The sequence below is a fragment of the Pelophylax lessonae genome (assembly GCF_965119305.1).
Source record: "Pelophylax lessonae genome assembly, chromosome: 1".
Classification (NCBI taxonomy): Eukaryota; Metazoa; Chordata; class Amphibia; order Anura; family Ranidae; genus Pelophylax; species Pelophylax lessonae.
The window spans coordinates 233,732,541-233,760,267 of record NC_138768.1 but is presented as its reverse complement, the minus strand read 5'-3'; the positions used below and the strand labels follow the sequence as shown (position 1 = coordinate 233,760,267).

The following is a 27,727-nucleotide window of genomic DNA, read 5'->3' as shown; positions in this document are numbered from 1 at the left end:
TGCGGGCTGACTTTATATTGCTAGTTGTATGAACAGCCGCCTACACACTTGTCCAAAGGCCCTCCAATAAAGACCCGGAACTAAAGACACAGGAACTGTTGCAGACGGACGCATATAAGAGTTGCACCGCGGATAGAACAGGTAAATAATGTGAGCATACAAAAAGCTCGTAGTGTCTGTGGGTTCTCATGCCGCATCGCATGCTGACCGCAGACTCAGTGTTCGCAGGGGGAGAGGGAGAGTGAAATGAATTATGAGTGCAATTCCCGAGCAGCTCTCCGATTAGAGCGCTGCGTGGTCGGAGCTGGCAGAGTGATACGCATGCGCGGTGCTGCTTACCAGAGCAGAAAGGGAAGAAGGGGTCCAGTGAAGTGCCTGTGATAATGTATATAGTGACACACACTGCACGCCACAAGCCTCCATGTGCAACAAGTGGGATAAAGCAGTGTCTGGTCCTCACACACAGTATTGGTACATTATCTGAGGAAATCACACAGGGGCTCACAGACACCATTTTGAATTCTGTCAGGGAGCGGCACTGAACGTGTCGTTGGCTGTGTCCAATTCCTGACACTGGCACAGGCTGGTACATGAAAGTGTCCACACTAAACCTTCCTCCTCGGGGTGCCCTCACACTGACAGGGGCATGGCCCAGGAGTTTTGTATTGGGGTGGTCACTTGCCTGATGAAGGGGTCCTGCGTCGCCCCTGAAACATCGCTACATATATGATGTGTGACCACGGAATAAAGCTTTGGACCTCTTCGAGGAATCCTTGGTGTGCTGGTGACATTTCTTCACTTTGATTATTCATGGTTTCCAACCTATAGTCATTACAGCATCACTGAACTGACGGTTATCTTGAATGTGTGTGGGGAACGTTGCGTTTCGAGTTCCACATCAGGTACACTTTACCTTTAATTGACAGCACACTGCAGTGGACAGATCCATGGCCGCTATTTAGTCCAATAACTGCTTCGGAATCCGCCCACTGTTGTGCACCTTCAATCACAGGCAAGGCAAATCTAAGTGTTCCACATCAGGCTCCATTCTCCCAACAGGCGCAGTGGACCTGAATTCGAGTTGTCGGGTGGGCGGACTGAGAGTAGTTCAGTGTCAGGTCTGCCTTGTGTGTGATTGACAGCTGATCTTAGTGGGCACATTCCAAAGCCACTATTGGATTGAACAGCTGCTATTGATTCGCCCACTGTCAATCACAGGCAAGGAGGACCTGATGGGGAACACGTCTCTCAGAGTGCCCCAGCAGGTTCCACAAGCTGTCAATTTAGTGTGACTTTCCTCAATAGTTGCTAGACCATGAGCGGTCTTCATCTTAGCAACCAATGAAGTAAATCTAAAACACATTGAAACATAATAATAAAGTGAAGAACACATGACACCCCCTCCCTGTGTTCACTGACTTTGAGTTGGTCTTAATTACACAGCACAAGTGGTTAGTACTTCCACCTGAAAGCACTAGGGTCATTGGTTCAAATCACAACCAGGGCACTACCTGTCTGGAGTTTGCATGTTCTTCCTGTGCTTGTGTGGGTTACCCCTGGGTACTCCTGTTTCTTCCCACACTCCAAAGACATGCTGGTAGGTTTCATTGGCTATACAAACAAATGGCCACTGCCCCCACCTATAACCGGCATTTGCAGCAAGGAGCACATAGAAGGGCAACGCATGCAAAACAAAACCAGACAAAGTCCCTGCTCAACTTACCGACCAGCTTTCAATCAACCGAATTATCCTAACAGGTTTAGTTTGCACACATTTGCAAATACACGCATAAGCTACAATGCCCCATCAAGGCACCCCGGTATTATCTGCAGTCCTAACTCTAAATTGTGAGAGCCTGCACAGTGGTAGAACATGTATTATAATCGATAGGCAGAGAGCAGGTGAGCCTGGAGGGAACCCACCCCTCCTTAAAGGCACAGGGCCACACTGGACCCCCCCCAGCACATAGCACAATGGCAGCAAAGGTGTTCAATGCATCCCCCCACCAATATTTTAACATTACAAACAAATGTCCACTGCCCCTATCTATAACTGGCCTTTTCAGCAAGGAGCACATGAAAGGGCAACGCATGCAAAACAAAACCAGAGACATTTCTGTTGAAATGTGAGTGAGTGCTATGTGCTGGGTGTCCAGTGCGCCCCTGTGCCTTTAACCACTTAAGCCCCGGAAGATTTTACCCCCATTCCGACCAGGGGGTATTTTGCGATTCGGCACTGCGTGACTTTAACGGAGAATTGCGCGGTCGTGCGACGCTGTACCTAAACGAATTTGGCGTCCTTTTTTTCCCACAAACAGAGCTTTCTTTTGGCGGTATTTGATCACCTGTGCGATTTTTTGATCACGCGCTATAAACAAAAAAAGAGCGTTCATTTTGCAAAAATAGCAATATTTTTCCCTTTTTTTTATATGAAATTCCCCCAAAAAAAAATGTAAAAATCAAAATTTTTTAAAATTTTCGGCCAATTTGTTTTATGCTACCTATGTTTGGTAAAAAAAATCGGAAAAAGCGTATTTTGATTGGTTTGCGCAAAAGTTATTGCGTTTACTAACTAAGGGAAAGATTTTTGTCATTTTTGTTGTTTTTTTTTTTAACGCGTAATGGCGGCGATCTGCGATTTTTTTTGCGGTACTGCGACATTGCGGCGGACAGATCGGACCCTTGACTGACATTTTTGACAATTTTGGGGTTACCAGTGACATTTCTACAGTAATCAGTGCTATACATATGCACTGTTACTGTAAAAATACACTGGTAGTGAAGGGGTTAACTTTATTTGAGAGGGAGGGGCTGTGTGTGTCCCTAGGGGCGTGATTCTAACTGTGATTGGCTGGGGCTTCAGCTGTATGCAGAGTGATCAACGGATCTACATAGTAGATCCAGATGATCAGCTCTCATACAGCGAGGAGAATGACAGGCAGCTTGTTTACACAAGCTGCCTGACTTTCTCCCTCTCCCCCGCCGATCGCCGAGTGGCCGGCGGACATCGGGTCCGCCGGTCACACGCGCGGGGGGGGTCCGTGACCACTCGGGAGCGGGAGCGCGCCTCCGGGGGCGCGCGCTCGCTCCCTAGACCCTCACAAGCTAGTGACGTAGCCCTACGTCACTTTGCCTGTGAGGGGCTGACCGCCGACGTAGATAGTCGTGCGGCGGTCGGCAAGTGGTTAAGGAGGGGTAGGCTCACCTGCCCTCTACCTATCCATTATAATGCTTGTGCTTGCTCTTGAAATCTAGAGTTAGGACTACAGATACCGGGGTGGCTTGACAGGGTTCTGTAGCTTACGCATGTATTTGCAGATGTGTGCAGATTAAACCCCTGTTTTTAACGCATACTGTTAGGGCTCTTTCACATGGCCGTTTCGCTTGTCCGCAAATCATCCTATTTTTTTGCGGATGATTTGCGGACATAATGCAAGTCTATGGCATTGAAGATGTCAGCGGAATACCATCCGCTGACACCCGATTTTCCTCCTTTCAGTTCTGTTCCGTTTTTTGGAATGGAACAGAACCCTATTTTTTCATCCGTGTAAAAAACGGAAAGGAAGGAAAATCGGATGTCAGCGGTGTCATCCGCTGACATCCGCAATGCCCATAGACTTACATTATGTCCGCATATCATCCGCAAACGGATGGGATGATATGCGGGCACACGGAGCGGATGACACAAATGTCATCCGCTCCCTGAAAAAAAAAGGTCCCGCAGCGGAGAAAAGCAGCGGAGCGGCCGTCTGAAAGAGCCCTTAGACAGGTCAATTCAGTTGGTTGCAGGCTGGTCAGTAAGTTGGGCTGGGAATTTCTCTGGTCTTTTTTTGCATAGGTTAATTGGCTACTGTCTAAATTAGCCCTAGTAGGGTAAGGGACTGATATGAATGTACAATATATATGTGTAAAGTGCTGCCTAAATTGACATCCCTATATAAGTATCTGTAATAAATAAATAATAAATATCCGCCAGTTTGTTTATTTGTGAACTGGCATTAATTCTGGAATCTCTAAGCCATAGTGACAGATTCTATTGTAATTCATAAATAAATATATTTGAATGCAGATTTGTTTGCATCGATCATGGATGACACTGGGACAAAGAAGAAATATCGTAGTAGGAATCCTCATCTATCTCACCACAAGTCAGTGAAAAAGAAATCTGCATCAAGGCACAGGGGTGATAGCAGCAGTCCTTCACCTACAAGAAGGCGGTCAACCCTCTCCAAATACAATCCCGAGGTTTTGAGGAAAGGTTTGTCACACAACTACCCTGAGCAGGGTGACCTTAACCTGTACTAGGGATAAAGTACAAAATCTGATGTGTAAAAATTGTTTTATAGTTTCGTTGACCTTTAATCTGCTCTTTCCTCTTTATTTTGGTAGAAAGGAAGCGTGGAAAGAGGAAGTTGAGTATATCATCTTCTTCATCCTCCTCCTCCTCACCAAAAAGAAAGAAGAAGAAAAAGAAGGATGCAAAATCATTGTCATCATCGTCATCGTCATCTTCATCATCATCTACTTCTTCAGATAGCTCCAGCTCATCATCTTCCTCTTCAGATGAATCTAGTGACAGTTCTAAACACAAGAGACATCACAAAAAGAAAAAGCACAGGAAGGGTAAAAAGAAAAAGAAGTTGAAAAAGAAAAGCAAAAAAGCCATAAAGAAGAGCTTGTCTAAAGTGAAAGCTCAGGAGTCCAAGAGCCGAACAGAAGAACCCCATCAGGGACCAATGTTAGAGTTGCATCAGGAGTCTTTGGAAGAAATTGGTCCAGGTGAAATGATTATGTGCACACAGGCATAGTTTATACATTTCTGTTGAGCTGTAGTCACCTGTGCTCAGAAAATGCTTTGTAGGAGTGAGGATCAAAGGATGTTGTTTGAAGAACATAATACAGTAACCTCTCTAAAGGGCTCCAACATGATTGCAGAGATTAGAGATAGTGGGTATGGCGTTGCTCTTTTCATGTGATGGGTGTGTGTTTCAATTAGTTGTTAAAAAGTGCTTAGTGCTTTGTGCTACTCCATAAAACAACATGTTAAGTAAATTAAAAAATACACTTAATAATAAGTTGATGTGTTGGCTGGTGTTCTGTTAAGGCTACATTCACACCTGAGCGTAGCGTTTTCGCGTGCTTTTTACTGCGATTTTTACCGGGATTTACAGGCGTTTTTTGTGCAGGCGTTTTTAGATTGAATAGAGACCAATGGAAAACGCCTGTAATCTGCCCAAAAAGAAGCTCATGTACTTTTTTGAGCGTTGGGCGTTTTGCCCACAGCGTCAAAACGCTCAGATGTGAACAGGGGCCATTGAAATGAATAGGATTTGTCTTGTTGGGCGATTTGAGAGCTGATCCTAGAGCAGAAAAACTCCCCAAAAACGCCCCAAAACGCCTACATGTGAACGGAGCCTAAACCAAAAAGTGAGCAAATAATTTCATAACATGTGAAAAAATCAACAGCTGAATACGTATACAGTTATTCAAATTAATAAAGTGACAGGTGTGCTTTTGTAAACCAAATATAGTAAGCATTAAACTCTGTATAGTGGTAAATATTACCAATTTATGAACAGCAAATATAATAACCACTAAACTCTATTGTGGTAAAAGTGACCAATCTATAAGCAATTAAGTCCTGTATGACATTACACAGATCCACATTGGTATATATCCTTTCTCCTTCACAGTTAGCCCATTTAGTTGGAATTCAGTGAGCTTTGAAAGCAAGATGTACGAGCCGCTCCTGATTTACGTCGTACTGATGAAACGCCTAGGACGGAGCTTCCAGCGTCATTGTGTCACTTCCTGTTTGGTCCATGGAGCAAATGAGCATCCTGGACTTCCTGCTTTTCAAAGCTCACTGAATTACAGCTTAATGGGCTAACTGTGGGAAGGAGAAAGGATATATACCAACGTGGATCTGTGTCCTGTCATACAGCAGCATAGCTGTGAATGCAAGATACCCCTTGAGGGGAGAGCTCTCTGGTGAGTGCAGTGGCATAAGGGGAGCACAGAGTGGAACACCTGCACTAATATATATTTGTTAAAAGCACAAATAAAGAGCAACTGTCGCCTTCATTCTTGAATCCTTGTCTTTTAATATATATGGACTGATTAACGATACCAGGACTTGATTGCTTATAGATTGGTCACTTTTACCACTATAGAGTTTAGTGGTTATTATATTTGCTGTTCATTAATTGGTCTCATTTGCCACTACAGAGTTCAAGGCTTACTATATTTGGTCCACAAAAGCACCTGTCACTTTATTAACTGTCAATGTATTCAATTGTTGATTTTTTGCACATATTATGAAATTAATGTTTGCTCACTTTTTGGTTTAACCGAACACCAGTCACCACATCAACTTATTACTAATTTTCATTTTTTTTTTCTTAAAATGGACGTCATCGCTCCCATGAATCAATGAGACGGCACCGGCCCCGCTCGTCACTTCCGGTGCGACGCCGCATTCCCTACTAAACAGCTTCTGGGCATGCCCAGAAGCTGTGTAGGAATGCGGCACCGCACCGGAAGTGACGAGAGGGGCGGGTGCAGGCGCAATCTGGGAGAAGACGACACGGAAGAGGACGTAGAAGAGGATCGCACTGGCTTCAGCTGCCCACAACAGAGATGGCAACGCTGGAGAAGAAATTTTATAAGTGAGTATTTCTTCTTGCAGGTAAGTGCGAACTGGGACAGATCAGAGGCTAGCCATTGTGGAATGTACTAGCCCTCACTGTCACGGTATGTTCATTGAAAAAATGTTTTTGTGCCCGGAATTCCGCTTTAACATGTTGGTTTATGGAGTAGCACAAAGCACTTTTAACAACTAATTGAAACACACACCCATCACATGAAAAGAGCAACGCCATACCCACTATCTCTTTAATCTTTTTTTATATAGACTCTACCTAGGTAGTTGTCTTAGTGGAGGCAGCAGCTCCTACTACAGCACTCAATAAACCATCTGTGCGGAACACTCCTAAATTTTTCTCTAATAATTGCAGAGCTTCTCTACACAATTCAGTTCAGCCTCTTTTTTTCAATTGTCCTGCAGCTGAGAGTAATGCAATGCAATGTGGGGATTTGTAAGAATGGGCGTGTAAATAAATCAGTTTATTAATGATTTTTAGGCTCTATTAACACTAACGCTCCTCCAAAGTTGCACGATTTCCACGATTTCGACTTTGAATGTGACTTTGATCCAACTCTACACTCTCTGGATCAAAGTTGTATCAGAGCAGTGCAGGCACCTTTTTAAAGTTGCTACAGCTTAAGGGCGCACTAATTTGAACGGTTGCCATTGAAAAGAATGGTCTGTGACTTGTCATGCAACTGTGATGTCCAAAGTCGCATGACAAGACACACAAGTGTGAATAGAGCCTTAAGGAGAATCTGAGTAGATTCTGTAGTGACATGGTCACCAGTTCCTCATCAGCTTGTGGTGGCATAATATTTTTAGACAGCATGGTGTATGTCTGAGAAAGCCCATTAAATTAACCATTTGACCTCCGGAAGATTTAACTGCATTATTTTAACTGACAATCGTGCGGTCATGCAACGTTGTACCCAAAAAAAAAATGATATAATTTGTTTTCCACAAAAAGAGCTTTTTTGGTTGTATTTGATCACCACTGCGTTTTTTTATTTTTTTACACTACATAAACAAAAATACACCGACAGTTTTGAAAAAGGAAAAAATTATATATATATTATTTACTTTCTGCTATAAAGCATAGCCAATAAAAAAAAAAAAAATACAATAAAAAAAATTGAAAAAAAAATCAAATTTCTTCATAAATTTAGGCCAATATCTATTCTGCTACATATTTTTGGTAAAAAAAAAAATCCCAATAAGCGTATATTAATTGGTTTGTGCAAAAGTTATAGCGTATACAAACTGTGGTGTGTGTGTGTGTGTATGTATGCATGTATATGTGTGTATGGTATATGTGTGTGTGTGTGTGTGTGTGTGTGTGTGTGTATATATATATATATATATATATATATATATATATATATATATATATATGTTGGAATTAAATTTTTTTTTATACTAGTAATGGCGGCGATCAGCGACTTATAGTGGGACTGCAATATTTTGGCGGACAGTCGGACACTAACTGACACTTCGTGGGAACCAGTGCATTAATACAGGGATTAGTGCGAAAAATATGCACTGTCACTGTATTAAGGACACTGGCTGGAAAGGGGTTAAACATCTAGGCAATTAAAGGGTTAACTGTGTGCCTAGCCAGTGTTTTACTGTAATATGTGTGCTGCTTTTACGCAGGGAAGTGATGGATTTTATTGCCTGCTTTCTAGGGACACAAAATCCATCCCTCCCCCCCCCCCCCCTGTCAGAACGGAGATCGGCCTTGTTTACATAGGCAGATCTCCGTTCTGTGTGTCTCCCTGATGGTTAGCGGATGGTGGCGGACATCCAGTGCCTGACACCCACAGATCGACTTCTGCTGTGAGTAATCACAGCAGAAGTCACTTTCTGTTAAAGGAAGTGAAAAGTAATTTCCCCACTGGTACACAGACAGCAAAAAATAACCTGGCAGGGTGTTTTAACCTTTACCCTGCTCTATCCAAAACAAAAAAAAATGTACATACACTTTATTATGATAAGTCAACAGTTGACTCTTTATGGCTACCACACTGTAAATGCCAGCAAAGTAACATACTTAAAAATATTACAACCGGCATCAAGGTTAAATCTTTACATGGTAAATAATTGGTGAGGTTAAAAAAAGACACCAGTCAATCCAGTTAAACTATGGTGTGTGTGTATGTGTTTATGTCAATAGTACATTGTATATCCCTGTATGTTGTGCTTGTTAAAGAGGAGCTCCAGGCACCTATCAAAAAAATAAAAGTCAGCAGCTACAAAAAGTGTACCTGCTGACTTTTAAAAAACAGCCACTCACCTGTCCCATGGTCCAGCGGTGAGCTCACCATAGCCGTCTTTATGCCCTGTCCCCCCTCAGCAGCGCCGTCATCTTCACTATGGGCACCTGGCTGTGACAGTTTGCGTCTTCACAGCCGGGTGCCCACTGCGCATGCGCGAGTCACGCTACACATCCTGAATGGTGGATGCAGTCCTCTGGGACCTGTCAATGTCCTAGAACAGTGGTCCTCCACTCCGGTCCTCCCCACTAACAGGCCAGATTTTAAGTATTATCTTGGGGAGATGCAGACTAGAATACTGCAATCACTGAGCAGCAAATTATATCACCTGGGATGTATTTCAGTTATCTTGCAAACCTGGCCTGTTAGTGGGCCCTGAGGACCAGGGTTGAGGACCACTGTCCTAGAAGACTGCAGGGGGGAGGGAGGGAGGAGTGCCTGTCCCGCCCACTCCTCAAAAGTGCCAGTTGTGCAAGAGGAGTCCTTAACCACCTCCTTACCGCTTGACGTCCTATGACATCCAGGGCTTTAAGTGGGGATGTTCAGCCGCTTGATCATTCTAACAGGGGGCGGGAGGGGACCCCTCCCAGGGGACCCTTCCCGCTGCCCTCTGGTGCTTCTACCAGCTCACCCATGCGATTGGTGAGCCGGAGAAGGAATCCGCCAGCGGCAGAAGTACACTATAGAGACTGCCCTGAGAGTCATAGAGACTAGATGGTCCCTGGCAGTATCTATGGCTCTCGGAGACACGTGCACGACGTTATGTTATCACATTCGGCCTGGCAGTTGTCAATACTGCCGTGATCTTGGCTGCATAGCCAAAATCTTTTTTTTGTTTTTTATTTTTTTTATTTCAGGTTTTCTAGTCTGTAGGAGAGATCTGAGGTCTTATTGACCCAAGATCTCTCCATAAAGAGGACCTGTCAAGCAATATTCCTATTACAAGGGATGTTTACATTTCTTGTAATAGGAATAAAAGTGATTGAAAAAAAATAGAATAAAGGGAAAATGTAAAAATAAAAAAATTTAAATAAACAATAAAAAAATGTAACGTGCCCCCGTCCTCGCATGCTCACACGCAGAAGCGAACGCATGCTTATGTCATGGCCACATATGTAAATGGTGTTCAATCCATACATGTGAGGTATCGCCCCGAACGTTAGAGCGAGAGCAACAATTGTAGCACAAGACCTCCACTGTAACTCTAAACAGATAACCTGTAAAAACTTTTAAAGCATTGCCTTTGGAGATTTTTAGGTACCGAAGTTTGGTGTCATTCCACGAGTGTGCGCAATTTTAAAGCGTGACTTGTTAGGTATCTATTTACTCGACGTAACATCATATTTCACATTTATACAAAAAAATGTGGGCTAACTTTAGTGTTTTGGGTTTTTTTAATTTAAAAAAATGATTTTTTTTTTCCCAAAAAAATGCATTTGAAATATTTCTGCGCAAATACCGTGTGACATAAAAAGTTGTAATGACCACCATTTTATTCCCCTACTTTCTTACTGTGTATATATTTGAAGTATTTCTTGGGTTTGTTTTTTTTTTTTTTTTTTACTCTCCTCTGCTATGTGCCTTTTGTGCTGCCCTGATTGCGCTCTTACATTTCTTTTTGTATTCTTTGTATTGTTTGAATGCTGACAATGACCCCTCAGCCTTGTATTTTTTGGAGGCCTTTTCTTTTGCTTTCATATGCATTTTTACATTAGAGTTTGGCCACCCTGGATTAATTTGAGCTCTTTTATACTTGAAATGCACCGGCCAATACCTTTATTTAGTATGCTCTTATAGCTCTCCCATTTTCCTCCGTGTTCTTTGTTCCTAGGCTTTTATCCCATTTAATATTGTCTAGCAAAGAGCACAGTTTAGGGAAGTTGACTCTTTTTTAAAATTAGGTGTCCTTGTATTCACCTTGTGCTTCTTATTTCTGTGATTTATACTGAAACTAATTGACCTTTGGTTGCTGTTTCTTAAGTTGCCCCTTTTTTTCCACATCTGCAATCTTATCTGTATTGTTAGCTATTAGTATGTTCAATGGCTCTTAGGCTGGCCATACACTATACAATTTTCTTGTTCAACTTTCCTTTAGATTTACCAAAACCATGTAATATAGGGTCAAACCTAAACACTTTCAATTTGTATGCAGTCAGGCAGGCCCATGCACTACATAGTTTAAGGTAAATCTAAAGGAAATTGAATAAGAAAATTGTATAGTGTATGGCCAGCCTTAAGAGCTGCAATGAATGTAGAGTGTTTTGTGCTCGGCCTTTCTGTCAGATTGTTTACCTGAATTGATACCTTATGATTGGTTGTACAATTGTAACTCTTTAATTAACAGCGTTGACCGATGTGCAGAAGAGCCGTATTCAAGCAATGAAGCCAATGACGAAGGAGGAGTGGGATGCACGGCAGAGTGTTATCCGAAAAGTCGTGGATCCTGAAACCGGTAGAACAAGGTATGGGGCTTATGTAATTTTCATCTTTGTACTGTAGTAAGTTGTATTCTAGTAGAGATGAATGCAGCAGTTTTAACTGGGTTCAGATCCACGTTTTAATCAGGAAAAAATGTGAAATGGGGGGACTTCTCCTTTACCATTGAAACTAATCTAGTACACGAGTCATATATGCTGATACCCTCTAAGGCTAGGATCACATTAATGCATGTTTTGCACGGGCATCAACACAGGTAAAAGGTCCCTGAACCATTTCTGGAATCGCAACCCGTGTTGCGTTCCTTTTTGGATTAATGGCACCCGCACGCATCCAGGGTATTTTTCTGTGTGAGCGGTTGCCGCTGCGGGAACAGGTGCGGACCCCCAAGCGGAACAACCCACATAGAATTGAACTTGGGTTTAGTGAATGGTTATGAGTGTGCTCTGTTAAAGTGGTTGTAAACGTCAGACATGAAATATGAACAAAGCATATCCCTCTATGTGTACTTGTCTTAATCCAGAGCACTGAGTGTGATTTCTGTCTCCTGCCTTGTTCCTCTGCTATCAGCGTGAGTCACTTCTGACAAGTTTTCCTGACACCAAGAGGTGACAGGGAAGGAAGCTCCAGCACACAGCCTGTGATTGATAGCCTCAACTCTGTTGATGTGTGCTGTGTGAAGGAGGGTGTGTCACTTCCCTCCAATCAGCACTCACTGAGCTTTGCAGAGTGTAACTTCAGCTCTGTGCCCCCTGTCTGAAAGCTCAGAAAAGCTGTATAAATTCTGTACTTTGAGCAGCTCAGGATAAAAGAGGGCTGCAGATAATATGGTACAACTTATGTTGGAGGTTTTTTTTTATCTCTGTGTATCATCAGAGGCCAGTCACTTCACTGGATATACAGTATGTAAGGGTTTACTACCACTTTAATATTAGATCAGATAGTTTCAGTGAGGATTCATCATCATTCACCGTTTAGCCTGGGGCTTATGGTCATTTGGATCTTCCACATGATTAGCACCACTACTGGTGTTTGCACACCCCCTCCTTTGATTTCTGACACCTTTCTTGAAGCAAGTAAGCTATTTTTTTTCTTTTATTTTCCTCCCTCCTTCTTGTAGCACCTGGGTGGTATTCACGTAGCAGGGTGGCCTCATACTGGCACACTGTTGTGAGTAGGCAAAAAGGACTTTTTTTTTAAATTCTTATTAAAAAAGAAGAGCAAATTGCACATCAAGGATTAAGCTGAAATGATTCACTCTGCTCTTATTTTTTGGTTGGATATAGATGAGCACACAGGGGATTATTTATCCTGCTGTTACATGGAGGGGTGCTGGAACATGCCACAGTGCCCATCCAACAGCAAAGCTGCTTTTTCCTCTCAAAGGATGGGGACCTGCTTGCAGTAAGATTTCCCAACAAGTATAATACTGTGCTTCCCTAACTTTTTACATTTGTATTAGTGGAATTCTAAGCCTACATTTGTATTAGTGGAATTCTAAGCCTTAGTCCAAAATGTAAGACGTTTGTTACAATTTAGCCGGTGGATTGTCGTCAAAAATCGTAGTGTTTTAGCAGGGTGTTTGTGCTTACTAAAAACGCTAAGCATTTCTCTGACATGTCAAGAAAGTTGCAGTGATATGTAACTGTACTAATCAGACACATCAATGAAAATTTCCCTCGCATATCTATCTTGGGATGGTTTTACAGAGGTTGGTTTTCAGCTAATGAATTGAATATTCCCCATTAGGATGAAGTTCCACTTTAACAAAGCCTTTGTTTGGAAGCCGTTACTATTGGGGTCAGACCATGGACCCTTGGCCTAGGGCACCATTACTACTGAGGGTGGCATAGAGGTAAACTCCAAGCATTTTGCAGGATCATTTTGCAGAGCATCAGTGGATGTCCTATGAGCTCTGTTCCAGCTGGCATCATGGGGAGGCATTGCATATTAGTGCCTTCCCTGCCACATAGCAGAACATCAACCAGAAAGGGCGCTTGCTGGGGAGTAAAGTTTTGGTTCTTCTTCCCCTGATGGGATGGGAGCTACTCTTCGCTTATGGTGTATCACTTTATGTATCACTATATAAAATACCTCAGCAGCGGAACACCTAATTTATAGTCCATATGGGTTATAATAGCGACCTGAAACATTCAAATAAAGGAGCAGCACTTAAAAACAATAAACCATAATAAAGTGCAAAATCCAAAAGAGGTTGCACAATTTGGTTTTTGCACTTTCAGTTTTTTTGGTTTAGCGCTGCACCTTTATTTGGTTATTTCAGCTTGTCTTCTTTCCCTGTCACTAGAGAGAAGAAGAATGGGAAGTAACAGGTTTCAGTAGGCATCTGTGCTGGTAGGTCTGAAAAGTATTTAGAAGGAAGGGGGGTATCTCTACTAGACACAGCCCTATGCAAGTTCCCCGTCTGCCCTCCTGCAAAGCACCCCCAATCTCCCACAATCCTCCAGACAGCCTTCTACAGAGCCTCCAAGCTTGATTCAGAGCTCCCAGCCTTCTCCTAAGCCTTTACTCACCACATTGCTTCTCTAATAACTCCCAGATCACCCCATTAGGTTCCAGCAAAGCCTCTTGCACACCTTAGTAAACCCAATGTTTTTTGTCCCACTGACACCAATGTTTTTCTGCATAATAGTTTTTATTGATGTTTTCAAATGACAAAAAATAAATAAAATAGAACAAGAAAAAAAAATTCCAGTACTTGAGAATGCAGAAGAACTTGTTTTGAAACATGAGCCAAGAAGATAGAGAACTGTTCCCAGTATGACACGAGAGTGGCTATTAGACTTTTTCAGCAGTGTATAGCCTGATAGGCATACATTTGGCATTCATATAACATTCCTTTAGTACTACAAACACATATAGTAATCTTGGTAAAGAATAAATAGGAAATGATCTGAAGCATCACAGCAACCATCTCCATCCCTAATATTGTATACAAAAAGGGGGCATGGGGATAGCGGGACTTTAAATGAGGTAGGTTGCTGTTACAAATCTCCAAATGGAAATAAAGTAGTTTCAATATATTCATTTATTTTTTGCTGCACGGTAAAAATAAATCCTGCAGCAATAGTCCGTAAATAAAATAAATAAAATCTACATATTCATAGTACAAATACAGACAATCCAGGTATGGACATATAAAAGATAAGGAATTGTTTTGCTAGGCATATAACCATAATAAATAGATATATAATAGCAGATAAAAATATCATACAACGGCTTATATATATATATCATCAAATACATAGCAGGGATACATCCAGTGGCTCAAGGGCTCTTTCATAGGTAATACATAATCCATATCCTGATAAATCTTCATATTTCATATTTAATGGCTCTACGCGTTTCGTGGGATTATCATCCACTCTTCAGGAGCTTGGTGTACATTTTATATTAAAAACACAAAAAGTCGCAGAAAAAAATCGCATCATCTCCCGTCGCTGGGTGCACTGTGTGGGTATACGCCTGATCCGGGGCTGAGGTGGGTAAACGCCAGATGGTCCAAAAAAGTGGGGGTGGGGGAAAGAGGAAGACAAAAATCCCACAAAGGAAATGGAGGAACCAGTGATTTCATCACATCAGTGACCAAGTAATCAATAACAAAGAGATGTGAAACAAGAAGCAACCGTGCTACAGGGATAGTCCTAGTGCAGTCATAGCAGGAAAGGACTATCCCTGTAGCACGGTTGCTTCTTATCCTGAAGATTTATCAGGATATGGATTATGTATAACCTATGAAAGAGCCCTTGAGCCACTGGATGTATCCCTGCTATGTATTTGATGATATATATATAAGCCGTTGTATGATATTTTTATCTGCTATTATATATCTATTTATTATGGTTATATGCCTAGCAAAACAATTCCTTATCTTTTATATGTCCATACCTGGATTGTCTGTATTTGTACTATGAATATGTAGATTTTATTTATTTTATTTACGGACTATTGCTGCAGGATTTATTTTTACCGTGCAGCAAAAAATAAATGAATATATTGAAACTACTTTATTTCCATTTGGAGATTTGTAACAGCAACCTACCTCATTTAAAGCCCCGCTATCCCCATGCCCCCTTTTTGTATACATATAGTAATCTTGTTGCAGAGTTGGGTTTTCATGAGCTCTTCATTGGGCTGTGCAGAAAGAAAGGATGAATGTGTGTGTAAGGAGTGGTATCAGTGGTCATCCAATAGCTTGCAGAGTGTCTCAAGGGTGTTGAGGTGTGTGGCAGAGGAAGCCGAGTTGACAACCATAAGGTCTTGCTCCAGTTGCTACTAGATGGTGAACCGGAAGGTGGTGCTGAAGGGGTTTGTGGAAATGTGCAGGGTAAGGAAACAAACCAGTTTGGGAATGTGTGAAGAATGTAGGTGGAAAGGGGATTTGAAGAAAAATCAAAGGTATTAGAAGAGGGGAGAAGGACTTAAAGAGAGCTCCACAATGGTACAGTGATTAGAACAGCCCTCAAAGTGTGGGGCTGCCTCGGGAGCCATTTTCCCAGCGTTCGCCCTGGGGAAGACAGAGGAGAGGAAGAGGAAAGCCGGCCGGATCATCACAGAGCGGGGATCGCCCCGCTGTAACAGCTTTCATTTTAATTGCTGGGGCTCGCCGTCACACACAGTCCTGCCTCTTGGATCGGCTCCTATTATAGACGTCACACGTCCCAGCATTGGACCAGTGTTCTGTCTATCAAAGGAGGCAGTGCTGTGTGTGACAGCGAGGGCCCGGCAATTCAAATGAAAGCTGTTACAGCGGAGCCTCCCCTGCACAGGTGAGGCTGCATTGACGGGCAAAGGTGAGGCTGCCTTGACGGGCACAGGTGAGGTTGCATTGAGGAGCACACATTAGGTTGCATTAACCTCCCTGGCGGTATGATTCTTTTGGATTTTAGGTGCTGAAAGCGGTACCATTATTTTAGGTGCTGAAAGCATGTAATTCTTGTGAATGAGCAGCCCAAACCAACTGTATACATTTATTATACATATTATATATATATATATATGTATGTATACATATATTATATATATATTATATATATATATATATATAATGTATACAGTTGGTTTGGGCTGCTCATTCACAAGAATTACGTGTGTATATATATATATATATATATATATATATATATATATATATATATATATATAAAATATGTGTGTGTATATATATATATATATATATATGTATATGTGTATATATATACGCATATATATATATATATATACTGTATATATATATGTATATATATCTACATATATTTACATAAAAAGTACAGTAAAACTGCAGGAAAGGGCACTGGGGGGTAATGTAATGTGATTTTATTTTATTTTGAAAGATATCAGTGTGTTTGGTGCATTTTACATTCGAATTTGCCGCCGGTTCCACCCCCCGGCAGACGTCACGTCGCCGGAGACGGAAGCCGGGGCTCGCAGACGATCGGGAGAGAGCTCCGCCGCCGCACACCGCTCGCAGTCTTCGCTGGATCCCGGAGAAAAGGTAAGTAAAACCTCCTCCAGCATCCAGCGATCTTCTTAGCGCTACCCCGAGTGTGACTCGGGGTTACCGCTTTTGGCACTAAAATCTTACCCCGAGTCACACTCGGGAATACCGCTAGGAAGGTTAATAGGCACAGGAGAGGTGGCATTGATGGGCACTGATCAGGCTGCATTGATGGGCACAGTTGAGATTACATTGATGGGCACTGGAGAGGGTGCATTGATGGACACAGGTGAGGCTTCATTGATGGGCACAAATGAGGCTGCATTGATGGGCACTGATCAGGCTGCATTGATGGGCACAGGTGAGGCTGCAATGATGGACGCAGGTGAGGCTGCATTGATGGACACAGGTGAGGCAGCATTGATGGGCACAGGGGAGGCTGCATAGATGGGCACTGATCAGACTGCATTGATGGGCACTGGTGAGGCTGCATTGATGGGCACTGATCAGGCTGCACTGATGAGGCTTCACTGATGGGCACTGGTGAGGTTGCACCGATGGGCACTCATGAGGCGGCACTGATAAGCTTTACTGTTAATGTTGCACTGATGGGCATTGATAGGCTGCATTGGTAGGCACTGATGAGGCTGCACTGATGGGCACTGATAAAGTTATTATTAATACTTATTTTTGTAACTTCTGCATTCATACAAAAACATTTAACATTGTAATTTTTTAGATAATTTATTAGGGCGTTTAGGGGGGGGGGGGTTAGGGGCAGGGTAGGGGTTGGGTGGGTCAGCTGATGGCGAGTAACCCTTAAGGCCTGGCTAGTAGCTCAGGATTTTAAATTTTGAGCCCTGGATTAGAGAATGGGGGTGCCATCTAGAGGTGGCTGAAATTCCAGTGTTATAAACAAAGTGGAGAAGCTATTGCAGTCAAAGATGAGTGCCCCCAACTGGCAAGGTTCTGCCATGCTTGCATCAGATGACATTACCTAATTATGGGCATCAGTGAACTTGTGTTCTTCCATGTAGATAAAGTCGAGGTGAGGATTATTAAAGTGGTACTAAACCGCATAAAAACAAAAAAAGGCATCATACATGGGCGTTTACTCCCACTTTAAAATTTCTATTTATTTCGTCCAAGGAGTACACATGTTCCAAACAGAGCCAACACTAACGTGTATCAGCCTCTATCAAGGCCCTACTCATAGTTCAGTGGACTTCGGGTGCATCCAGCTCTTTTGATTTTTTTTTTTTTAACTGTTCTTTTGCAATATGACAAAGCTCTTCCATGTCGGCTATTTTGTTCAACCTGATGTACCATTCTTTCTGGCTTGAATATTGGAGTTACCACCAGTGGATGGGAATATATTACCTGGCAGCATTGATCATGTGCATAGAGAGTAATTTTCTGTAATGCTTTTTGGCTACAAAGGAGATATTGAGCTGTTTTAAAATCCGGCGTGTTCCCAACACTATGGTGTTGTACAGTGTAGTGTTGTACAGTGTGGTGTACCGTTGTCTAAGAAGCTATAAGATAGGGGCGGCGCCACCTTATATGAAGTAAAATACCTTCACCTTTATTGCAACTCCAACATCTATCAAGTGGAGAAGGTGAGAAATTCTGGAGAACTTATCTGACATGTGTGGGCGTAAGTAGAGAACATGATAGTGTAAAATATGAGATCAAACATCTTTGGGGGGTGGGGGGTCAAATGGGTTCACAACCACTCTGGGGTCATGCATTTTGAATTGGCAGCGTGTGATTGGTCAGAAAATGTCTTATTTGCAGATATGACCCCCTAAAATTGGTTCAGTTTTTGTGTACTTTAACCCCATTGCCATTCTGTCTCCCATCCAAAATGTTGATAGACTCAGAGTCGAGATTGGAACCTTTTGGTTATTGACAAAGTTCGGTGACATTCCTGGTTGTCTAGGCATTATTTTTTACCTCCAAAAAATGTTGGAACATTCTTCCTACCACTTACCACTAATGCCAGGATATTTTTTCTCTTGCTGACCACAAATACTAGGGCATTTTTTTTGTCCTCTTACTGATCACCAATGCCTGGGTATTTTCCTTTCAGGTACACCAAACAGGTGGTGTTGGGGGTCTAGGTGACCCCTAAGTATAGGGTACATGTGTGTACCGGGAAGAGGTGTTGAGCTGGGGTTGGAGGAAATGTACAGGGTGAAAGCAAAAAGGTGGAAGGTGATAAGGGAGCTTGAAGAAAACCCAAAGGTATTGGAAAAGCTGGAGGGACCGGAAGATGGCTTCACAGTGCTATGGGGATTTGAGTATGGGGGCGCCATCTGGATTTTCCTTCTTACTGACCACAGAGACCAGATTATTTTTTACCTCTCAATGACCACTGGCTTTGGAGCATTTTTTCCTCCTACTGGCTGCTGCTTTTTTGCCTTATTTCTTGGGTCACGAATATGTGAATTATGACTGCTGGGTTCTGTACATCATACTGCGCATTACAAATTCTGGAGCACTACACTGATGACCACTCTCTCATGGTCTTATATTGACCTTATATTGACAAGGTCTAAGAAGGTGAGAGAGTGCCCACAGGGGTTGGTAGAGGTTCTCACTGGGATACAATTTATAGCAGTTTTTCTCTGGCGAAAGATTGGATATTTAAAGAATTTTGGACACTTTATTTTTAATGTGGTGATAACACTGAATAATGGACACTTGATTAAAGTTTTTTTATATGAGGTTTGTGATCACATTTTGATACACAGCACTGTGGTTTGAATAAGCAATTTTTTCATATGGACGCTTTACAAGGTGTGTCCAGAAAGTAATGAAAATGATATTCTAAAACCTATTTTATTGACAAAGTTTTACAATTGAACATTGTCTCCTTTAAAGTATGCACCTTGTGAGTGTACACAACGCTCCCAGTGATTTTTCCATTCTTCATAGCATTCCTGGAAGTCTTCAAGTGGGATGGCATTCAGAGCCTGCATAGTTTGACTTTTGATTTGCCTGTTTGAGCTTTCTTGGGGCGAGGTAACGTGGGTGTATGCCATTCTGAACTTTGTTTCTTCTTTTCGGGATCCTACTCAAACACCCAGGATTCATGTCCTATGATCACTAGACAAAAAAATAAGGCTCTCTTTCCAAACGGGCCAACAGGTCTTGGCAAGCAAGTTTACGGTGTTCCCTTTAATCAGGTGGCAAGTTCAGGTGGCAAGTTCTTTGGAACAAGTTTTGCACACACTTTTCTCACGTTCAAATCCTGAGTCACGATTTCATGAACAATTGACTTAGTTATTCCGGTTTCCCCTGCAATCATTCTGATAGTGAGGCATTTGTCATGGTTGAGAACAGACCTCACTGAATTCACATTCTGTTCCGTTTTTGACTAAGCGGGCATCCTGATCTTTGTTTGTCTTTAGCACCTTCTCGTCCTTCCCTGAAAGCCTTGTGCCATCAGTATACTTATGCAGATGATAACGCAGCTTCTCCATAAGCTTTCCTCACCATTTCCAAAATGATGCACTTTTACTTCATTTTACACAACATTTTATTGTGTACCGCTGTTCCAAACACGCATTTTTCTTAATACAAGGCACTTGAACAGGATGTCACAAAAAAGAATGTCTTGATTCTGACAGGAGTGGAATGCAACTGATCAGTGTTGTGTAATGTATACCTGGCACCTCACCTTAAGTGACCTTAGCCAGCTACTTCCTTCACAGAGCCCCTCTCAAACATAGGAACTTCATTCTCATTTTATTCTGGACACGCCTAGTATATGTATTTTATATTTAGTACAATTTACTTCATTGTGGTAGTTGTCATTTTTGTAGTGGATTCAAGTTTATGTTTTATGATGTCAGGGCAACATTTCTTTAATTGAAACATACTGTAAACAGCTGAACACTGTATGCTGACCAGTGCTTTCTGTACATTTGCCACTGCAAAGTTTTCTAATTCAAGTAACACAAGCAACTGTTTTGTGTAAGGTGCAACCATAGCAGCCGGGTGTTGCTTTGATTGCTTGTGTCACTTTAGTACTGATTGCTTGAGATGATTGTAGCCCTATTAGTGCACTTTTAACAAAAACTGAGGACTGTCCGTGATACCTTTTTTTATTTATTTAGTACTGTTTGGACCTTGAAGAAGGGGGTACATCCCAAAAGCTTGTGATAAAAATTTGGATGTTAGTAAAAAAAAAATAATGTTCAGTTTTAAATTGTTTCTGTATTAATTCTAATCTTTGCAGACTTGTTTCTTCTTGTGCCAGTACAGTACCAATTGTGTCTTTCTGAACATATCTGTGTAAGTACAGTACAGATATTTCTGGTTGTGTCAGTACAGTACAGATTGTGTAGTGTTGTGTAGTGGCACAGTACTGATGTTTCTGGTTGTGTCAGTACAGTACAGATTGTGTAGTGTTGTGTAGTGGCACAGTACTGATATTTCTGGTTGTGTCAGTACAGTACAGATTGTGTAGTGTTGTGTAGTGGCACAGTACTGATGTTTTTTGGTTGTGTCAGTACAGTACGTATTGTGTAATGACATGGTACTGATGTTTCTGGTTATGTCAGTACAGCAGTCCTCGAAATTTCCACTCGCCTGCTCGCATTAGGCAAGTGGAAACAAGGTGAGGGCGAGTATGGGAACCCCCCCAAGGCAGAGCATCTCAGTACTGCTGCTTGTGTGGGCAGGATCGGTGTACTGCTTCGATTTATGGGATGAATAGGAGAATGGGGCCAATGGGGATCGGAGCAAAACACGTATCCGCCTACACAAGTAGCAGTGGTAAGATCGTGGCTGGATCTAGGGGGTTGCTGGGGTGGGCTTGACCCCCCCAGATGTCAGTTGCACTTCCGAAAGCCCTCCACCACCGCTGACACTGCGCTGGCAGTCTCCCATCCCTGCATGGTACTTGCTTGAGCACAGGCAGTGAGAGCTTCTCCTCCCCATCAGCTACGATATTCACAGTGTATAGCAGGCTACTGCAAATTGAGCTACCGTTTCAAGTCTGACTAGGGAATTTCACAGGTCAGAATTGTAACACAGAGGCCAGCTAGCTATTGCTACACTGTGCACATCTTGTCTGTGTAAGGGAATCGGATTTAGGCTCCAGGGTGTGCTGTGTGGGGAGCAGGAGATCTTAAGGCTTGTACACTATAAGAAAATTGGGAGAGAATTTTCATCCAAAGAACTTTTGTAAGATTTTCGTATAGTGTGTACACAACTTTCTACAGCCAATTCCGACCTTCTAAGCGCAAATTTCTGAAGAGGCCAGCTCCAAAATTTTTCTCACACGGGAACAGAATGAACGATTTTCCTCCCTGGAGGTATGATTCTTTCGGATTTTAGGTGCTGAAAGCGGTACCATTATTTTGCATGTAATTCTTAAGAATGAGCAGCCCAAACCAACTATTTACATATGATTTTTTTACTGTGCGTTCTTCTTTATAACATCTCGGGTATGATAAAGTTTGAAACAAAAAATCATAAATTATAATATAATAAAAAACTATAAATAAGTTAAAGTATGTATGTATGTATGTATACATATATACATATCGCACATCGCCGGGATACATCGCTGGATCCCGGTGACAAGGTAAGTAACCCCTCTACCAGGATCTAGCAATCTTCCTAGCGGTACCCCGAGTGTGGCTCAGGGTTACCGCTTTTGGCACTGAAATTTAACCCCGAGCCAAGCTCAGGAATACCGCTAGGAAGGTTAATGTGTACCAATTTTCTGTGAGAAAAATCAAACGAAAGACTGTGCGTGATCAGAAACAATAAAAAAAAAGCTTTTGACGTATGAGAATTTTTTTTTCATTGGTTCCAATTTGCTGTGAAATGAGGAAAATTGGGCGATCATTCACAATGATTCCTGTACTGTACTCTACCATCCTACCCGTCCTGTGCTGTGCCCTCCTGCCCTCCCTGGACTGTGCCCTCCTTCCCACCCTATACTGTGCCCTCCTGCCTGCCCTGTACTTTGTTCTTTAACCACTCTGTACTTGGCCCTCCTGCCCATCTTGTACTTTGTCCTGTAAACCCTCTGTACTGTATCATTTAGTGAGATAATTTACGAGGGCATGTTTAGAGGCGGAATTAGGGGCAGGCAGGGTAGCGGTTGGGTGATGCAACTGGTGGCGAGTAACTCTTTTTAAGGCCAGGACTTCAAATTTTGAGCCCTGAGTTCAGTACTGATGTTTCTGGTTTTATTGGTACAGTACAGATTGTGTACTTGCAGAGTACTGATGTTTCTGGTTGTGTTGGTACAGCACAAATTGTGTAGTAGCAGAGTACTGATGTTTTTGGCTGTGTCGGTACAGTACAGATTGTGTAGTGGCACAGTACTAATATATCTGGCTGTCCGTACACTAAGTGTTGTGAAGTGGCACCATACTGATGTTTTTGGCTGTGTCGGTACAGTACAGATTGTGTAGTGGCAGAGTACTGATGTTTATAGTTGTGCTGGTACACTACAGATTGTGTACAGTACACAGTTTCCCCCGATATTCCCCGATATTTCGGAAGGTGCTTATACCGGAGTGATGCCTGCAGCCAGAGGCATCAACCCGGTACCGGCCTCCAAAGCCCACGGTCGGCTGTCTTGTAATGACAACCGATGCGGCTGCTCCCGCCGCTCGCCGGGTCTCCAGTCCCACTGGGAAACCCGGGCAACCAGCCTGCACGGCCGACTGAAAAGACCCGATCAAAGCCGGATTTGGCTCTGATCGGGTCTCCATGCAAAAAGCCGGAAGGGATGTCATGACATCCCTTCTGGGTACTCGGCGCCAGATTTTAAAAAATGACAGCATTCAAATCAGCCAAACTTGGCGCTTTGAATGCTTTAAGTGCAAGTAAAAAAAAAAAAAAAACTAATTTATATTGGCCGATACAGATACGCGATGACCAAAATATCAGTATCGGCAATGAGAAAACGATATCGGTCGATCCCTAGTACAGATTGTGTAGTGGCACAGTGCTGATGTTTCTGGTTGTGTCGTACAGTACGGATTGTGTAGTGGCACAGTACTGATGTTTCTGGTTGTGTTGGTACAGTACAGATTGTGTAGTGGCACAGTACTGATGTTTATAGTTGTGTCAGTACAGTACGGATTGTGTAGTGGCACAGTAATGATGTTTCTGGTTGTGTCGATACAGTACGGATTGTGTAGTGGCACAGTACTGATGTTTCTGGTTGTGTCGGTACAGTACGGATTGTGTAGTGGCACAGTACTGATGTTTCTGGTTGTGTCGGTACAGTACGGATTGTGTAGTGGCACATTACTGATGTTTCTGGTTGTGTCGGTACAGTACGGATTGTGTAGTGGCACAGTAGTGATGTTTCTGGTTGTGTCGGTACAGTACGGATTGTGTAGTGGCACATTACTGATGTTTCTGGTTGTGTCGGTACAGTACGGATTGTGTAGTGGCACAGTACTGATGTTTCTGGTTGGTCGGTACAGTACGGATTGTGTAGTGGCACATTACTGATGTTTCTGGTTGTGTCGGTACAGTACGGATTGTGTAGTGGCACAGTACTGATGTTTCTGGTTGTGTCGGTACAGTACGGATTGTGTAGTGGCACATTACTGATGTTTCTGGTTGTGTCGGTACAGTACGGATTGTGTAGTAGCACAGTACTGATGTTTCTGGTTGTGTCGGTACAGTACGGATTGTGTAGTGGCACAGTACTGATGTTTCTGGTTGTGTCGGTACAGTACGGATTGTGTAGTGGCACAGTACTGAGGTTTCTGGTTGTGTCAGTACAGTACAGATTGTGTAGTGGCACAGTGCTGATGTTGTCAATGCAGACATGTTTGGTTTTGGTTTTGATGCTTTGTAAGGATGCTGATGATCTTGCTAATATATTATTGTAAGTCTTGGTAAATTCCTTTTCATGTTTTATGCTGCCTGTGTTCAGTTTACTGAAGTCAGATTGCCGAATTCTGATTGGTTGTTTGGAGTTACTATGATTACACTGTGCTCATTACTTTACACTGCACTAACCTGGATTGGGGTCTTGTGGACTTCCAGGACATTATATATCAAGCAGCAAAAGAAAGCAAATCTAACATAACGCATCCTCTCCCGCGTTTACTCATATTAATTGGGAGAAGCTGCAGTTAGTCACACAGAGCTGACTGACAGATAGATAGATGTGTAAGGAATGGTGTCACTGAGTAATGTGAAGACTACACTTGATGAATGTGTGTGTGTGTGATAGGTGTAGATTCTACTCAGAAGAAATGACCCACTTTCAGCAGGAAATATCAGACTAATGAAAATTAGATAGCACAAGCAGGATCCTAAAATAGAGCAGAACTTGGCAGGATTGTGGCACATTCTGATCTAAAGGGCAAAGACCAATCAACCATTCTCATTCATTAAATGTGTCCTCTACTCCCCTCTCTCTCTTCATCCCAAGGTTTCTGTATGCTCATTAAAAACCGCCTTCTTTCCAGATGAACACATCATGTACACATGTACGCTAAACATCTGTCACACGCTGCGGTGTAAGGGCTTGTACCCCAAATATAAGAGGCAGCTGTATTAAAGTGAACGTATGTACTTCATTGGAGCCTATATCAAGAATAAAGATCTTTCATGCATAGCAGGTAAAATTAATGTTCAGTATGTTATTTGTGTCTAATCCAGGCTTATTAAAGGAGATGGTGAAGTACTGGAAGAAATTGTGAGCAGGGACAGGCACAGAGAGATCAATAAGGTATGTATATTGGAATTCCTTTGAAAAATTGCACTAGATCTGCTTAAGTTTAGTGTCTAATAGAGACTTGGACAGCATATGGCAGATGTCTCTTCACCTGATGATTCATAGAATATCTCATATAGAGACACATTTTCCTACTTTATACTGCACTTGACAGTACAGTTTAAAAAAAAGCAGATTGGCTTGCTTCCATTCGGAATGGCAATGGTATATCATGTGAAATAGATGTGGCCACATCCAAGATTAAAGATTGAAATCCTTATACGTGTGGGTGGAAGTAAAATGCATGGGACCACTATGTTTCTTGGAACTTACTGTCAGATCAACTGCTTAACAAATGCTAAAATCACTTTGTTTGCATTTGTTAAGCATCAGGATATGTCTGATAGCCATTCCTAATGTTGGAAAAGAACTCAAGAAATAGTAGGGAACCAATTGCTTTATAAGTGCCCTAATTAATTAAATTGGGGAAAGCTGGAGTGAGCACAAACAGTGATGTACAGGCCGACTGCCATAAAATACTGCAGGAGGCACCCCAGTATCCCCTAAAAATGAGGCATGTCAAATGCCTGGATGTTTAGCATAAAAAGTAAACTATCAACTGGGTCTAATTGTCTCTGAACCTGTGGTACCAGATTGTCATGTTTATTTTTTAAGGGTGTTTTTTTAAACTTTGAGCTTTTGAGGATTGCTTTTCCAAACTTGTCCTCAGGCTCCACTTATATTACATTATGCAAACCGAGTAGGACAAGTGTGAGGTTGCAGGTATGGCATGTATTATTGTGGGGATCTGAGGACAGGTTTGGGAACTACTATTTTTGAGTTTAAAGGGAATTTTTAATCTAAATGCAAAAATCAAATGTAGTCAGAGTACACATCTGACTTTACCTCTTATACAGTGATAGATTAAACATTGCCTGTGAATACGTTTATTGTATCCTTTCCTACAGCAAGCTACAGCAAACGATGGGCTGACTTTCCAAATGAGGTCTGGGATACTCTAATGGCTTAAAGAATTTCCATCCTCAGTCTTTGTGGTGAAGGCAGGCTGATGTTCAAATTCTTCTTACTGGACTACTGGGCTTGATGTCATGAATCTATGGTATTATCATGGAAAAGTAACTTAATTTTTTTATTTTTCTGATGGAAATTAATTGGCAGGGTTATATTATACTGTGTATATAAAAATAAACAGATGTGAAAAAAAAATCAGTGGATTGTGTTATTTTATATAGGTATTGGATTCATAGTTTGAGTGCTGACATTCTTTACAATGTGTGGCATTTTTGAAAGACTCTGTTTGATCTGCGTTTTGCCATTCAAGTCATTTCAAAGCACCCAAATGCATCATGTGAGAATTTTCCCCAATGCACTGCTGTTGTGAGCAGGTCCCATTAGAAGTAAATTTTTCCCTCCATGCCAAGTGACTATATTTAAAATGCATGCATCCAGCATAAATGACCCTTACTCTTTGAACATGTAGAGGTGGTAGGTAGTTTAGAGCAGTGCTCCTCAACCTTTTTATCGCCGCGGACCGGTCAACGTTTGATAATTTTTCTGTGGCCCGCTGAGGGGGGGGAGGCGACGTCAATGCAGAATGCCCACAGCGTGCCCCCAATCAATGCACATTGCCCACAGCATGTCCCCAATCAATGCACAGTGCCCACAGCATGCCCCCAATCAATGCACAGTGCCCACAGCATGCCCCCATTCAAGGCACAGTGCCCACAGCATGCCCCCATTCAAGGCACAGTGGCCACAGCATGCCCCCAATCAATGCACAGTGGCCACAGCATGCCCCCAATCAATGCACAGTGGCCACAGCATGCCCCCAATCAATGCACAGTGCCCACAGCATGCCCTCAATGAATGCAGAGATGCCAGTGTGCCCCCATTCAATGCAGAGAGACCAGCGTTCCCCACTTTCAATGCAGAGACGCCAGTGTTCCCCCGCGAGACCAGTGCACTTACCTCACAGCAGCTTCTCTTCAGTCCTCCCGCCTCCTCCTCGGCCAATGGCATGAGTTTTGCCTTTCGGCCAATCAGGAAGCGGGAGGACCCGCTCCCTGATTGGCCAGGAGGAGGATTCCGTGTGACAATAGCGAATTTTCATTCGCTATTGTCACACAATGGGCGGGCTTGTGGTGCAGAGTGTTCTGTGCCCTGGCCGCCACAGTAAA

The 27,727-nt window shown here is 42.5% G+C and overlaps 1 protein-coding gene across 1 annotated transcript; it reads left to right on the top strand.

Annotated features, from left to right (window-relative positions):
• Positions 1-95: 95 nt before the first annotated feature.
• Positions 96-26,735, top strand: ARL6IP4 (ARF like GTPase 6 interacting protein 4). Its single transcript, XM_082262155.1, has 6 exons — positions 96-141; positions 4,070-4,258; positions 4,390-4,779; positions 11,267-11,384; positions 25,475-25,544; positions 26,498-26,735. The coding sequence occupies exons 2-6, from the start codon at positions 4,087-4,089 to the stop codon at positions 26,549-26,551; spliced, it is 804 nt and encodes a 267-aa protein (XP_082118281.1). The 5' UTR covers positions 96-141; positions 4,070-4,086; the 3' UTR covers positions 26,552-26,735.
• Positions 26,736-27,727: the final 992 nt, after the last annotated feature.